The sequence below is a fragment of the Chenopodium album genome, chromosome 2, assembly GCF_948465745.1.
Source record: "Chenopodium album chromosome 2, dcCheAlbu1.1, whole genome shotgun sequence".
Taxonomy (NCBI): Eukaryota; Viridiplantae; Streptophyta; class Magnoliopsida; order Caryophyllales; family Amaranthaceae; genus Chenopodium; species Chenopodium album.
In genome coordinates this window covers 9420651-9437912 of record NC_137835.1, presented here as the reverse complement: position 1 = coordinate 9437912, position 17262 = coordinate 9420651, and the positions used below count along the sequence as shown (strand labels likewise).

The window sequence follows — 17262 nt, the reverse complement described above, 5'->3', positions numbered from 1 at the left end:
ATGTCAAAATTGTCAACGATGTTGTAACCAACAATTTTTTCTTATTTAATGTCATAACTAATATATCATCGTCTACCATATGAATAGTATTGCCTATTGAGTGTTTTTTTTTTTTCTCCAACTATAGAGCTCAACCCTTTTGGATTTTTTTTCCCCCTTTAATTTAGTAGTTACGGATTAAATACTTTTGATGTAAGAAAAAATGCTATAAAAACTACTAGTTGCTGGCTCTCACTTGTGTCAAAAAAAAGTTGCTCTCACTAGCCCCCACACCTTTTAAAGTTTATGTTGTAATTGAATAGTATTTAGTGGTAATGGAAATTTATATAGTAAAGAAAAATGCATGTATTTAGATGAACGTACACTTTTTTTTTTTTTTTTTTTTTTGGTGTTTAGAGAGCCACAAGGGCGGGGAGGGAAGCTCTAACCACTTGAGCTACCCTCACTCTCTCACATACAGTGATTTGTATAATAAACAGATTGCGCTTATGTCTTGGAGGAAGACTTTTCACAATTATTAACTTTCTTTATTTATTTATTTTGGACACGCACAATATACTTTGATGTAGAGTTTATAGAAAAAAGTAGAATAATTAAATCTTAATGAGTCAATCATACACAAAATCCATACCATCATAGTTAAATCTTTTTACTGTAGATTTTTTTTGTTGTCGTAATTCAATATTAGGGAGCTCATTTGATATGAATTTTGATGGATATAACCTTCAATCGCAGTTGAAAGGTTTGGAATCTTGAGTCTTGGTCAAGAAACGCTAAGCAACACGAGCTTAAAACCTAAACTAGGCCAAGAATACACAAGCACAAGCTTACGTAAAACTTTATAAATTTCAAATCAATCAATCATACTTTTCGTTAAACACCATCACGTATTTATAAGCTAAATAATTAGCCTAAAAATCGGTAAAACAAATTCTAATCTAACTAGGAAACTAACTCTAACTTGTAAAGATAATATTTTGCAAATATGATCTTTAAAGTTAAGCTTATCTTATACTAACCGAATTAAACTAACAAAAATATCCTAATAAATTCGGTCATCTAATAATAAACTAAAAATAACAATAAAAATAATTATAATAACAATATTGATGCCTTGGAACCGATCATCATTAGTACAGCTATTTTGAGTCTTGTGCAGCGAATTTGAATTAGTGATGCAATCGTATAGGCATATATCTAACTTTGAAGATATATCATTGTCATCGGAAAATATATATATATTTTTTATGTGTGTAGAGAAAGTTACAAATGTTAATAGTATACACAACTTTAATTCTGTTATAAAGGATGTTTGCAATGGAACGATTTGAGAACCCACCCTCATATATCTCAAATAAATCCACCCTCATATATCTCAAATAAATCCACCCTCAATATTTACTTTTATTACAAATTGCACCCTCTTGTTGAATAGAGTTAGTTGTTCCTTCTTTTCTTTTGTCCATTCTTGTAATTATTCTTCCCAATAGCTCCTTTTATTATCACTATCACAACTTCACAAGGATCCATCTATTAAAATACCCCTTTTATGAAAGTTCGAATTATTTACTATTTTTTTTTGTGTGTTTATACAGAGCAATAAGGAAGGGTGATGAGAATGGATTTTACGATCATTTGGAATCGGGAGGGGGAGATCTAGCCACTTGAGCTATCCTCACTCTTGATCATTTATTATTATGTTGTCAAAGTCAATTTATACAAAATTAAAGATACATGACCGAGATCATTTTGTTGAATACCACAAATATTTGATCATTCATCACCAGATTGCTCCGATCACAAGTTAATTCATAATCTTGTTTTATATTTATCTTGGTGTGCATTATTAAAATATGAGTTTCTAAGCTAATTAACTTAATGACCAATGATTCCCTAAAGATTTCTTCAATCGATAATAATTTTGTTAATTAAGTAATCATTTTTTTTTGTGAAGAGTAATTAATTGATACTTGCTTCCTTCATAATTTATTTTATGCGTCTAAGGCTCTAAGGATTTCCCTACCTATTGCTTCCAAGCTAATCGAATATAGAAATTTGAATTGGACTCTTATGCCTTGAGTTTATTATATTGAATTGACATCTTGTAATTACCCCAATGAAATTATTTTATTACGAGTACTATAGTAGTAGTGTAGTACTATTATAATTACACTACCGACATAAATATAATACCAATGTAAATATACGTGTTTTTTGACACATGATATATATTTTGATACTATAAATGCTCTATCAATTCAACATAAGATTTTAAAATACTACTCTATAATAGAAACTTTTTATTGCCATTAATGATACGAGTAATTTTCGATAAGAACTTTCTCATAAAATAATCCTATTTCCTATAATTATCCTACAAGTACAATAGTATATATTGGCCACCTCATGAGAGTTGTGCATTAAAAATTTTAATTGTGCTTGAAGGGTTTCTTCCTGGCGGACAGTGGTTGCAAATTCATAAATAAAATGTGCTTTTCTTAGACGACTTGGAGTGTTATCTAGTGTTAGTTTTATTTATTGCATTTAATTTGCTAATAAAATCATGGGCCTTGTGGCTTATTAGTCAATAATAGATTAATACTTCTCCAGAGTATTAATTACTTCCTCTATTTTTTTTTTAATATTTGCAACGCTTCACAAAAATGCTTTTTTTTTTTGGTGAGCACGAGGAAATTACAAAGCTAGGAACTAGAAAGAAAAGAAAGTCAACAGAAAGAAAAACAAAAAAAAATCAAACTAGTCACTAGAGCTAAGATGCATCCGGAATCATCCTAGGTCTCGTGACACCACCGGAGACCGGAGTCCTCTAATAAAATGGTACATACGAAAATCCTCCAGCCCGGACTGCCTCAAAGATGACTAATTTCTGACTCGAACTCACTCCAAAGTTGGCTAGCCAATCTGCTACACAATTGGCCTCTTGATAGCAATGACTTATCATGACTTCCCAGTCACGCTCAGTAATTAGGGTCTCGATAGCAATGACAAAAATGTAGATATCACAATACTTGTAACACACTACAATTGAAAAGTTATTTTGAGAAAAAAATTGTACTATTTCACTTATATAAAGATATTTTGAATTAGAGAGTTAAATTACAAAAAGACTTGCGTGGACCTGGTCCACAATAATATTATTGTGGACCCGATATTTATACACACGCAACTGACGTTATATTGAACATAGGGACCCTTATTTTTAACATAATAACCTTATTTTTAACATAGTAACCTTTATTAAAACTTGTATAACATTTAATATTATTGTGAACTTGAATACAACGTTATAACCCTAATTTTAACATATGACCTTTATTTTTCATATTGACCAGTATATAATATATTTCATTAAAAAAATTAATCCCTTATAGCCTATATATTACCAAAATAGCTTTTATTTCAACATAGTGACCTTATTTTAATTATAGTGACTTTTTTTTTTTTATTAATAAAACAATCATAGTTTCTCTAATATTAGTGGTCCACAATAAATTAGTGTGAACCAGGTTCATTTAAGAATTTGTAATTAATGCAACAACAATAAAATTAATGGCATTTATTTTCACAAATTATTACTCTGTAATAAATTTCATAAGACATCAAAATTATACATACATGGAAAATGAATCAAGTATGAATTAAACATCAATATATCGAGTTATGCTTGTTAATATATAAATTCAATCATTAATATATACCTGTCCCAAATTTAGTATTGATTTTTATTTTATACGTTGTTTTATAAAGCGGAAGCAAGTTAAGAAGAAGCAATAAGTTGGATGATCTTCATCCTCGTGGTGCACGTGTTGTGAGAATTCACATATGACATAAAATAACCACGTTAGTTGCAACATTATTTGATTATTATACTATTGAGATATGAAATGCCACGATCCCCTCGAGGGCACTACATACAAGTGAACTGCTTTCTTCTCTTCAAAATTTGATGTTATACAAAAATTATACGAAAAATATAGTTTTATTATATGGCACTTTCACCTAATTCATTACATCACGTTGTGGCTTTGTTTTATTTATATACTCCGTACTATACAAAAAAAAAAAAAAAAAAAAAAAAAAAAAGAATAAAAAAAAGAATTAGACATTCAATATCTAAAGGAGTTGCACCTTGCACATGAATAAAATCTAATATATCAACAAAATAATTCCTTGGCTTTTCTTTCGGGTATATTATTGCATGTTTAGAATTTTACATTGATTTTTTTTTTTTTTTTTTTTAAAAAAAAAAAAAAGAATTTTAGATTGATTTCGATCTTTGTGATCAAATAAAAATGTGAAGAGTATATTACTGTATTAAGATTAAAAAGGAATCATGAAAGATCACAAACAGATGATTCTTTATTCAAAGAGATCAATTTTTTTAAGAATGATGCAGTTTTGCGTTGACAAAATTTTATATAATTATGCCAACTGTCCTTATGCGTGTTATTAATTTAAGGAAATTAAATGTATGTGTATATGGGCAATATTATTTCGATTAGGAGTCTATAATGAGGAGAAGATTACATATTGTTTGCCGGATTCGTGTACGACACATAATGAATTTTTACGTCAGATTTATGAGATATTAGGACATGTGGAGGATTTAATAGCTTTTTTTTTTCTTTATTTTTAGTTGGTAAGGAGAAGAGGTCTATCGGGCCGGAACCTCTCATAGGTCCTCCCGACTCGGATTAGCGGGCTAGACAATTTGGAAGAGTGGGGGGGAGATAAGGGAATTCAATTCCCCCAAATTATCACTAGTGGGGATTGAATTCCCAACCTCATGGTTGGAAGGTACTCTCCTATCCACTAGGCCAAGCTGGACTTGGTATTTGTATATTTAACTTGGTCATGGTATTATACATACACTGATACACTCGCACGATCTACGGTTTTGTTCAATTAGATTTTACTTATGTACTTATCTTATTCAACTAAACTTATTTGATCCAAACTTAACTGAACTCATACAAACTTATTAGACCCGAAATTAGAGGTATCAAAACTATAGCCGACCTGACCTGATTTGAAATCAATCCGAAAAATATCCGATTCGGATTTCAACTCGTGTGGACACAATGATTTAGTATGACTCTACTTTAAAAATTGAACTGAACCGACCGACCTCACCAAACCCGACCAGATCATCTAAATTAACACCTCTACCCAAAATAAAGTGGAAAAAAAGGTGAAATGAACTAGGACTACCTCCCTTTCACGATAAATGATATGCATCGTTTTGACTATTTGTCTTTACAATACAACACTTGCACCATTAAAAATTGTACACAACAATTAACAATAAAATTTGAAATAAACTTTTTGAAAATATACCCGATCAGTCCAATAATATATTTTATATAATCGTTTTAAATTTTTATACATCTGTAAAAAGTGTAGCCAAAGTTAGATAAATAATGCACAAAGTCAAAATGTTGCATTTATTGTGAAACTAAGTTCATATGTTATACTTCATCTATTCCTCTAATACTAAAATATAGAAAGAGATAACAGAAAATATGTGCAAATAGGAAGCTGTTATTTGCTATATTTGTGAAACTTCTAAAAGATGGTAAATGTTACAGTATTAGGGAAATGCAAGAACTATTTTTTTACCGAATACTTCCTCTGTCCTAGAATATCTGACACAATCAACTGTTCAACTTTATACACATGTCAATACAAAAGTTTGACTTTAATTATAATTAAATATTAATGAAAATTATTTTAAAAATTATATTGTAAAACTTTATATTAATACCTATTGAACAACATACTTTATGATGAAATATGTTTTAGTTATGTTAGTAAAAGTTGTGATCAAATCTAATAGCGAAAAAAGTCCAACATTCCAGATATTCTGAGACGAATAGAGTACTTAATTTGTTATTGCCTTTTGTCATATCAGTTATTCGGCCCATGTGTTCGACTGATGTGTTCTTACTAGGAGCTTAGCCCATGTGTTTGTTTCCCAAGTCGTAGTTGGCTAGAGATATCTCTAACAATTATTTAGGTCTTGTAACTTACACTCCAACATTATGTGTTTGTCTTTGTGCAGGGCCAAGCCCAAGATTTCGCGGCCTTACAATTTATAAAGGCCCAAAATACGCAACTAAGGTATAAAAACATACTTCAAGTTCTAAATAAATCACAAGCCAAGGGCAATACAAATTATAAATAGAGCCAGAGATTTGAACCTGCGATATAATATCTATAAACCCCCCTTCCTTTTTATTTTTATTTTATATTTGGTGTTTAGAGAGCCACAAAGGCGGGGATATACCCTTAAGTCTTATTCACTAATACAAGACCTCATTGATTTTATTTTATTTTATTTTTTTTATTTTTTATTTATTATTATTTTTTTTTTTTTGGAAATAAGACCTCATTGATACTTTATATCTATAATGTAGTTAAATTTCAAAGTATAATTTAGCTAGTTAAGTTATACTTTCATTCAAGTAGAGTTGGTCCTAAATATTATTCTCTCTCTTTACGCTTGCCGATATATGTTTTCAATCTTAAATTCCTTTAATTACCAATATGTAAAAATTATAAACATTTGACATTAAAATTGGGTATAAATTGAGACGAATCTAACAGAATCATACATGAATATATTTTTACTTAAATACAAACCATCAAAGTGAAACACATGAATAATGTAAAAGTCAAACTGTTACAAGTCTTGCAATTATTAAAAAAAATAAAAAATAAAAAATAAAAAAAAATGGAGGAAGGATTAAGTTAATTTTATCCACACATTTCAAAAGATAAACGTATTGAAACCCAAAATTCAAGTGGTCATACAGAAATAAACACACCAAAAAATATCTAATATCTAAATGACGAGTAACAATGTTCGTTGATATAACTTTGAAAGCTCATAATTAAAAAAATACAAGTTGTAACTTCATAATTAAATTCATTTAAACTTCAATAGATTTCTGATTAAGTGCTGTATATCTCCACCTCTCTTTCTCAACATAATCAGCATCCAAAAACTTAGAAACAAATTTCCACAAACTATACACATCTTCAAAATTTGATAAGAAACTAATATTAACTGTTACAACTGATATACCACTTTCACAACTCTCCTTTTTCTTCCCTTTGAATTTTTTCCTAATGCTTTCTTTAGTCCCCTTCATCAAAATACTTTCCTTCTCAACTTCATACCTCTCAGAGAACCATACATGCTTCAATAATCCACAACCAAGCGAAATATCATTCCTATCCGCGAGTTTTTGGACTAACATTGGCTCAACTCTTTCGCCTTTCCAATCAAACATGTTAAAGGCCAAGGAAGAGCCTCTGTCGAATTTTACTCTAGGACCGTAAACTTGTACAAGTTGTACCCCTCTTTCGGAATGTGGATGATAAAGAGCTGATAATGCATTAATCAACCAATTAATCAAACATCTTATTCTACTACCAATTACAACTAGGCCTAACATGTCTGCTTGGTCTAGTCCCTTACACTCAACTTCACACTCTTCATGATCTTGTTCATCTTTTGTATGTGTTATGCTCACAACTCCAGGGGAAGATGTGAAACTCGAAACATCCAGTGTTGGAGAGATCGATTTCTTTACTAGTAGGCAGGCAAACCCTGAGGGATCTTCACCAAAGACTTTATAAAATGTGCAAATAATAAAATCAGGTTGAAATAAGGACAACCCTAAAGTGTCCATTTCCTTAGGATTAAGGGCACTTGCATCAAGTAATACATGCCACCCATTTTCCCTTGCTAAACTCATCCATTGATAAGAATATCTTGCTCCACTTACTCTTGATTGAACAGGATAAACAAACAAACCTTTGTTCATTTTCTTGTTCTTATTATTCTTCTTAACATTGCCTACCACAATTTCTTCTAATTTGTTGCAATGAATCTTTAACTTAGGCCACTTAAACTCGGCTTGTGAAACTCGAGCTCCCCTGCCTTTTGAGGTCTTAATCATAGCTTCTACACCTTCATTTTCATGATCATATACTGTAATAAGATTCTTATTAGATTGGAAAGGGTATGATTCAGCTAAAACCCCGAAAGCGGATGTTTGATTAGCAGTAAAAAACAAGGAGTAATCATCCTCAGTAACATTCAAATACCTCATAATTCTTTCCTTGATCTTACTCTCAATCATTGATGACATTACCACTCCATTAGCCTTATGCAAAATATCAAAACTTGTTATTTTCGCGGTATAAGAGGAAGAAGAGGCAACAAACTCACCTTGTTGTTGTTGTTGTTGTAAGGAAGAGAAGAGGGCATGACCACTATAATCAAGACAAACTTGAGATGAAAGGAATAAATGGCGGTACTCGTTGGCGCGGATTTCATCGGCTTCAACGGTGGTTAAGTACTGAGGAAATGACCTTGTGAAACTCCGGAATGATTCCGGTAAAGTAGGGATTGAATCAGGGTTAGTGAAGTGTGTATTTGGGTAAAGAGATGATGTAGTTGCAGTTGCAAAGTCATAATGAAAAGTTGAAGAATCAACGTTTGCTGAGTTTTGATGATCAAAGGAGTTTGGAAAACTATTTACAGGATTTAAGCAACAATAACATTTGCATAAATTTGATCTTAGTTTTACATTTGAAGATTTCATGCTTTATTATTGTTATTATTTTGATTTTCCTCTGTTTTTGTTATTTTTTTTTTGCTCTTCTTTGTTCTTATAACCAATCATTTTATGTTTTTTCTTATCAATTAATATAATATCTATTTTGTCCTTTATTTTTAGAGCTTTTGTGTAACGTTGATTAAGTCAATATGGTTGCTTTTTGACTTTTGGAATTAATTGCTTAGTGGAGCTGAGAGCAATGTTTTGAACCTTGACTTGATGAATTGACTTGCATGATTGTTCTACGAAAATGTACAGTGTATATCTTTCACACGTCAGCTCAGCTCACAATTTTTAAATTCTTTCACACTTAATACACGTAAACTACGCGACCTTAATTCTACGTACTTTAATAGAAACTTTAACTTCCAAATCACAATGTTAAAGTATTATATGAACGGCGTTTTTTTTACTTAAATTTAAATTTAAAGTGAAAAGTTCTCCTATTTCATGGGATGACTACTTAGCTTAAACTAGGTATTTGAGTACGAGTACTTACATTTACAAAACCCGAGAGTTAAATTTGAAGTAGTGTATTCCTTGGTTGTTTGGGAAAATTGAACTCGTACTTTGTAGTGAATTGAATAGTTTAAGTGGCTGATACCATGCTGATGAAACTCAAGCATCATCATAATTACATTTGAGAACTTGTGATGAACGTTATACCTAAGTCAAATCCAAAAATTAATTATATGTCGTACCTAGAGATTTTATAATTTTTGATAAGAAAAATGATGAAAATTTAAGGGTTTAGGTGGGCTGTAATATTATTTTAGAGATAATGGCAGACAATAATTGATTGTAATCCTAGTGAGCAAGCAATTGTAACAACTAGTAACCGGCAATTTCATTGTAATATTTAATTGATTGGCAAGGTTTTGGGTAGTAGCACGATTCTCATTTACATCACTATTTTGTGCAACTCTATATAATTTCGATGTAAAAAAGTATAGGTTGAACAAATACAAGTTAAATAGGAGCTAAATTAGCTTAAATTTGACAATATAAAATGGCGTGACGAGGACAAATTATCGTTGATGATAGCTATTAAAATATCTCTATGATAATCTAAGGGAACTATATACTTCATAGTTTCAAAAAGGGTATTATACATATAGTTTAAAAATTTTAAATTAAAATGTTGCATAAGTTTAAAAATTTTAAAAATTTTGTACTACGAGTATTATTTACATATTAACTTTGACTTTATTTAATATTATTATTTAGTATGTAAAACTTCACTACTCTGCACTAGATTAGTCTATACAAAAACAAATATATTTCTATAATATCAAATTTTTAAATTTTTAATAATAAAATTAAATTATTTAATTCTATTAAAAAAAAATTAAAGACACTAATGGTCGGTACAATTTAAACTAATAAATAAATAAAAACATACTCCGATCCCAATCGACTTGAAAGGTGGAAACAAAGGTTAGATGCTTAATACAAATGTCTCTCTCCAAAGTCTTCGTAAGTCTTCCTTTGTCCTCTCACTTTATATCTTAAACACTTCCATGAATAAAATTTTAGTAAAGACACGTATATATGCCGTCCAACATACATATATTCTTCTTTCAAGTGAAAAAAATAAAAAAATTGGATACTTCTGTCTAATAATGTCGTTAATCTAGTTGCATTATTATTACTTGCATGTAATACATACGGAGTATGAAGTTTCCTCTTCCCTAAAATAGTCTACACAACTAATTTTAGGTGAGTTGAATATTTATTTGTCTTTATTTTGACATTTCATATATAAATTGACATTGGTGCTCTAGTCTCATTGTCTCTAATCACAAGGATGAGTGCCCAAATCAAACTAAGGAGTGTCAAAATCATTTTTTCTTGACCAAGCTACATAGTACTCGTATTGGGTCATTTGCCATCTTGTTCTCTACTTATCTATCATGATCTCATTGATACCTTATATATTTATTCAAATCATGTTAATTAACATCAATAACATGTGCTTGGACGATGAAAATTCATATATTTTCTTACTATGAAACGAATTACACCACTATATTAACTTAATATATAATACTTTTATCTATCTCAATGCTAGTTAAGAATGAAATAGTATTATCATGAAAATATTCACCACCTTTTAGAGAGGGCTATATGTAATTGAGATGGCATATACATCATCATTTTATTTTATACGAAGTATGTAGTAGAAAGTAGAAACAAATCAAACAATGGTGTTAAATCCATTTGTTCCCTTTTGTTTGTCCGATTAGGATAGTGTAGAATTGTGTAAATCTCCTTGAGAGATGTATTCTCATTGCTTCAATATAAATAGCCAATGTACAAGCATAATTACAAGCATAATTAAGAGTATACTCTCTACATAATTACACAAACAATAGTTACAGAATATGAAGTGGTTCATATTCTATCACACCCCCGCAGTTGAAGCGTGAGGTGGCCGAACACTAAGATTGGAACGAAAGTCCGCGAAGAGCTGCCGAAGAAGACCTTTGGTGAAGATGTCCGCATATTGATAAGAAGAGGGCACGTGAAGTACCCGTACATGACCCATGGCAATCTTTTCCCTTACAAAGTGGATGTCCAACTCAACATGTTTTGTTCGATGATGTTGAATCGGGTTGCTAGACAAGTAAACAGCGAAAATGTTATCACAATATACCAAAGTAGCTCAGCGAATGGGGCAATGCAATTCCAGCAGTAAGTTGTGGAGCCAACAAGTTTCGGCAACCACATTTGCCAGGGCTCTATACTCGACTTCGGCGCTTGATCGAGACAAGGTAGCTTGCCGCTCAGCAGACCACGAGATGAGATTGTCGCCCAAGAAAACGCAATACCCCGATGTAGAGCGTCGGGTGTCGGGGCAACCCCCCCCCCCAATTGGCGTCCGTATAGGACACAAGAGCAATTGGAGGGGAGCGATAGAGGTGCAGCCCATAGTCTAGGGTCCCCTGTATGTACCTGATGATGCGTTTTAATGCATTAAAGTCGGCGGCTCCCCTGGGTCGTGTATGAACAAGCAAATCTGTTAGACCGAGTACGCGATATCCAGTCTTATGAAAGTCAAATATTGAAGGGCGTCAGCTAAACTCCTATAGAGGGAGGGGTCTACCACGGGTTTGCCATCAAGAGCCCCTAATTTTGCCTTGGAGTCAGCCGGGGTGGCCACGGGTTTACAACATTCCATCTTGGCACGAGAAATAATTTCTTGAGAATATTTATGTTGGCATAGGAACATGCTGCCAGGGGTCCTTGTGACCGAAATACCCAAGAAATATCGAAGGCTACCAAGATTGGACATGGCAAATTCGGCCTGAAGAAGCCCAATAATTTATGATTTGAGAGCCTTGGTTGACGCAGTTAAGACAATGTCGTCAACATAGAGCAATAAGTATGCCGAGTGGCGACCTCGATGCAAAATGAAAAGAGAGTTATCACTCTTGCTACACACAAACCTAAGTCTTAGAAGATAATTGGCAAACCGTTGATACAACGCCCGTGGTGCTTGCTTAAGCCCATCTAAGACTTACAGAGCCGACAAACATGAGTAGGTGCCCCCGGGTTGACAAAACGGGGGGGGGGGGGGTTGGTGCATATACACAGTTTCCTTAATATCACCGTGCAAGAAGGAATTTTTACGTCCAATTGATGTATCGGCCAATCCTTCTCCAAAGCAATACTCAAAACTGTATGGATGGTAGCCGGTTTAACAACTGGACTGAAAGTCTCATCACAGTCAACCCCCACCTGTTGGGACTTTCTATTTACAACAAGTCTAGCTTTGTGTCGCTCCAAGTCACCATTTTCCCTGTACTAATGTTTGAACAACCACATACAACGAATAATATTCACACCAGAAGGCCTTGGAACAAGATCCTAAGTATGCTGTTTAGTAAGAGCGTCAAACTCCTCTTTCGTGGCCGCATTCCAAATCAGGTCTAACATGGCAAGTTTAGGACTCTTGGGAAGAGGACTAATAGATTAAGTCATGAGATTAAAGGGGACTTTAGGTTTAAAAATGCCATGTTGGGCTCGGGTTTCCATGGGGTGTGTGGGCACCAATGGGCAAGGCAGGCTAGAGGAGGGTATTGGTGTGGCTTGTATGGGAATTGGGATAGAATCAAATGATCCAAATTGGATCATAAGGGATGTAGCTGAGGATGAAGGAGAAGATGAGACAGTAGGGGTAGCCCACGTGTGGGCCGTGGCAGATTGAACTAGCCCACGGTCCATGCGTGGACTATTATGCCCACTACTAGCTGTGGTGGAAATAGGAGAGGTAGGGTGGGCTATAGGCGTGTGGGCCGGACTGGCTGCTGGTTGGGTCGTGTGCACTGGGCCTTGAAGGAGTAGATTGTTGAGAGAACAATCATCTAAAAAATCATAGTCCATTTCCCTAAATTTGGCTAAGATCATAGCATAGATAGCCTCGATGGTTGGATGGGTAGCCTAAGAAGACACAAGGGGTGGATCGAGGTTCCAACTTGCTTGTGCTTTGCCGTAGAAGAGAGGTTCGTGTAGCAAAGACACCCAAAAGTACGAAGATGGTCGTAGGAAGGGAACCTACGATATAAGACTTCGGTGGGGGTTTTGTTACCAAAAGTAATGGTCGGAAGTATGTTGGTGAGATAGGCGACCATTTGAACGACATAGACCCAAAAAGAAGGTGCTAAAGAGGCATGGAAGAGCATAGTACATGCCTTGTTGTTGATAGTACAGAGAATTCTCTCGGCCTTACCGTTTTAAGAAGAGGTATGAGGGCATGAGAATCGAAAAGAAATTCCGTTATCATCACAAAATTTGTGAAAAGGACCACTGTCAAATTCACGGCCGTTATCACTTTGAAAAGTTTTCACATGTTTTTCAAATTGAGTGGAAATGTATGCTCTAAATTGAAGAAAAATAGAGTAGACTTGAGACTTATATTTTAGTGGAAAAACCCAAAGAAAATGAGAAAAATCATCAAGAAACACCAAATAATACATATGACCCAATTTGCTAGTAATAGGGGAAGTCCATAAATCCGCATGAATTATATCAAAAGGGGAAAAAGTAATACTCATTGAAGAGTTAAAAGGAAGCCTAGTGTGCTTTCCCAAAGGACAAGAATAGCAAAATGGGGTATTTTTCCCTTTATTACAATTGATCAAACTGTTTGTTCTAAGAAAATTAAAAACTTGTGCTCCGGGATGTCCAAGTCTACTATGCCAAGTTGAAGGAGAGATAGCGGTGAGAGCTAAATGATGAAGATCATTTGCAGCGGAAGATGAAGAAAAAGGATAGAGATCCCCCACACTATTGCACCGAGCTAGAACCGTCCCCAAACAAAGATCCTTCATAGAAAAACCAAAAGGGTCAAACTCAACAGAAACAGAGTTGTCACAAATAAATTTCCTAACAGAAACTAAGTTCTTAATGATGTTAGAACAAAGAGGACGTTTTTCAATAGGAAGAAAAGGTGGGGTGGAGGTGTGGAGGTATGTCCGTATCCATGAATTGGAATGCGTTTGCCATCACCAACCAAAATAAACTTAGGAGTGCTCAAATTAAACAGTTTAAGGAAGTTTCCAGCATTGTTAGTGAGGTGAGATGTGGTGCCCATATCCATGTACCACCTGTCATTAGGTGACGAAAGACTCATAGAGCTATAGGCTTGACCCAACTCGGTTGGAGTCATAAGGAGGGCCATACCCTTGTTGCTGACTGTAGCAAAATAAGCTTGTGCCTGCTGGTTTGGGCGAGGGCCCAAAATGGATTGTTGGGGTTGTTGAAAATAGCTTGCTGGGTTGGTAGGAAAAGGGCATGGAGGAGACGCCCACCCTCCTGAAATCGGACCAGCCCAATGCTGCTGGGCTTGCTGAGGCTGCTGGTTGGGCCAGCGTTAGGCAGACTGCTGATCGTGGCCCAGTTGAGGTTGATGGCTGTTGTTGTTGTTGGTCTGCTTTCCACGACCAGCACCACAACCCTTGCCTCCGTGCTGGCCACCGCGGCCACAGCCGCGATTATTGTTGCTGCCGCCACAACCCCCAACCCCGCGTGGCTGATTAGACGTCGGCTGCGGCGACAAAGAGGAGTCGTCGGTGTTCCTTGCGCTACTAAAGCTTGATGACCATGTTCTTTTTGTTTCGTTTTTCTTGTTTCCTCCAGTAAAAATTGGGATCGGGCTTTATTGAAATTCGGAAGAGGGTCAGACTATTGTATGATAGCAGCGACCGTATCATCATATTCCCCTTTCGGCATACCTGTGATCATTTGCAACACCATTTTGCTCTCAGAAACAGGATTCCCCACGTTACCCAACTAATCCGCAAGGAGTTTAATTTGCTTGGTGTACTCTGACATGTTAGCAAATTTTTCCAGGCGAGTGTTATTGAACTGCTCCTCAAGATAAACGGCTCGGGTATGTTTATTGTCATGAAAAAGTTCCTCCAATCGGTTCCAAAGTTCGAGGGCAGTTGCACCGGTCTTCATGATAGTATGGACGAGGTCTTTAGAGATAATACCATAGATCCATTGCTTAACAATGGCATCTAAACGCTTCCAAGTCATAGAGTCAATATCAATTGGCCGAGTAACATCCGCATCTATGTGGTCCAAGACATTGAACGCACAAGCATGAATTTGGAATGATTCCACCTGATGCGGATCAAGGATCTTGGTCTAGATTTATTTTGTTTAGGATTTATTTTTCCTTATTTTATCCTGTTAGTAGTTGGTTTAATATTATTAGAGTTTGTTAGGATTTAATATTATCTTTTAGTTATCGTTATCCTATCGGGCATGGGATTGTATACCTTAAATATTTGTTTTCATTAATGAGAATTTATGTGTTTTTGAGTTTAAGGAAATTAATTGTGAGGTTGATTCGTGTGAGTTTATTTCAAAACGTTGCTTTTCTTCTTGTTTTAGTCGAAAAGATCAAACTTTATTGAATTAGGTTTACCCTAATTGCTATCCCTTTCCGTGGTTTAATCCACATCACCACCCATGTTGCATATTATCCTTCTTCCTGATCAAGAGTGATAGGCATCAAATTTTCGATGTTGGATATAGCAAAGGCTGGGTGAAAGGGAGGGGTAGAGGGATGAGGAGGGGTGGTGGAGGAGGTGTATCGTCATCTGCCATAGGAGAGGCTGACGGTTTAGATAGCAGAAGGAGGCTACGGTTGATGAAAGGTCCTATGACCTAGGGTTGTGGAATTTAGAAAGGAATTTTCCGATTGGCTGTGATACCATGTAGAATTGTGTAAATCTCTTTAAGAGATGTATTCTCATTGCTTCAATATAAATAGCCAATGTACAAGCATAATTACAAGCATAATTAGAGTTTACTCTCTACATAATTACACAAACAATAATTACAGAATATGAAGTGGTTCATATTCTATTAGATAAAACTAAATGTAGTGAATGTGAAAGTAATTAAATAAGAGCATCAACACTCGTGGTATAATTTTATACCAGTCTATATATTCATCCAAAATCTAATAATTTTTACTACAATGGTGGTATAAAAGTATACCATGGAATGGTATACACCATCTCATGGTAAACATTTGCTTTGACCCCGTGTAACATGAACTAACCAGGTCACGCCATGTGGGTTGGTTATCATGTATCTTTTATATATTTTTTTTTTCAATTACATTTTAAGAAAAAATTATAAAGTAAATAATTATGAAAAAATTACCATTGTTCATAATTTTCACATTGATACCCATATTGATATACTTTTATAGATTTTTTCGAATTCGCTTTTTACTACCTTAATTGCTTATATTATTTAATTAACTTTACAAACATTAATTATTTATTTCCAATAATAAAATAAAATATAATTATAATTAAATTAATTGTATAATTAATACTTATAAGAGCTTTTTTTATACCATGGGTGGGGTGATTTTTGGAGAAATTATATTGTATTGTGGTATACATGATGTGGAGGAGTGAGAAAGTGGTAGAGAGAGAGGGATGATATAAATTTTTATACCATGAGTGATGATGGTCTAATTGTGTAGGACATATTATTAATTCAAATAAACAACTCAAGAAAATTTCATCTTATTTAATGGATGAAATAAATAGAATAAATACTCCCTCCGTCCCTTATTAAATAATTAGTATTGTTTGTATATATGTATATGACACTTTTTATTTATTGTATTGCATTTGGGATTATTAATATCTATCTATCCATAAATATATATAGGGGATGGCTCTCGTGAGAATTTTTCTTATGTGAGAGTTTTTCTTGTATGAGAACACTCTTTATGTTCTAAATTTTTACTCGTATGTTCTAAATTTTAAATCTAATGTTCTAAACTTTTCCTTGGGTGTTCTAAATTATATCAAATGTTCTAATTTAGTATTCACATGTTCTAAACCATAAATTAGTTAAGTTTGACGTCATAAATTTTAAATACCTTGTTCCAAAATTTTAACTTATATGTTCTAAATTTTAAAACGTGTGTTCAAAGATTTTTAATTATATGTTCCAGATTTTAAAGCGTATATTTTATTTTTTTACACGTATGTTCTAAATTCTTTACTCACACTTTCTATATTCTATATCAGTTTGTTCTAAGTTTTTATTCACATGTTCATAATCTTAAGTC

General features: G+C 33.8%; 1 protein-coding gene across 1 annotated transcript; it reads right to left on the bottom strand.

Annotated features, from left to right (window-relative positions):
* Positions 1-6870: 6870 nt before the first annotated feature.
* LOC145582575 (uncharacterized) lies at positions 6871-8683 on the bottom strand. Its single transcript, XM_081639559.1, has one exon. The coding sequence runs from the start codon at positions 8634-8636 to the stop codon at positions 6954-6956; it is 1683 nt and encodes a 560-aa protein (XP_081495685.1). The 5' UTR covers positions 8637-8683; the 3' UTR covers positions 6871-6953.
* Between the last annotated feature and the right edge of the window lie 8579 nt (positions 8684-17262).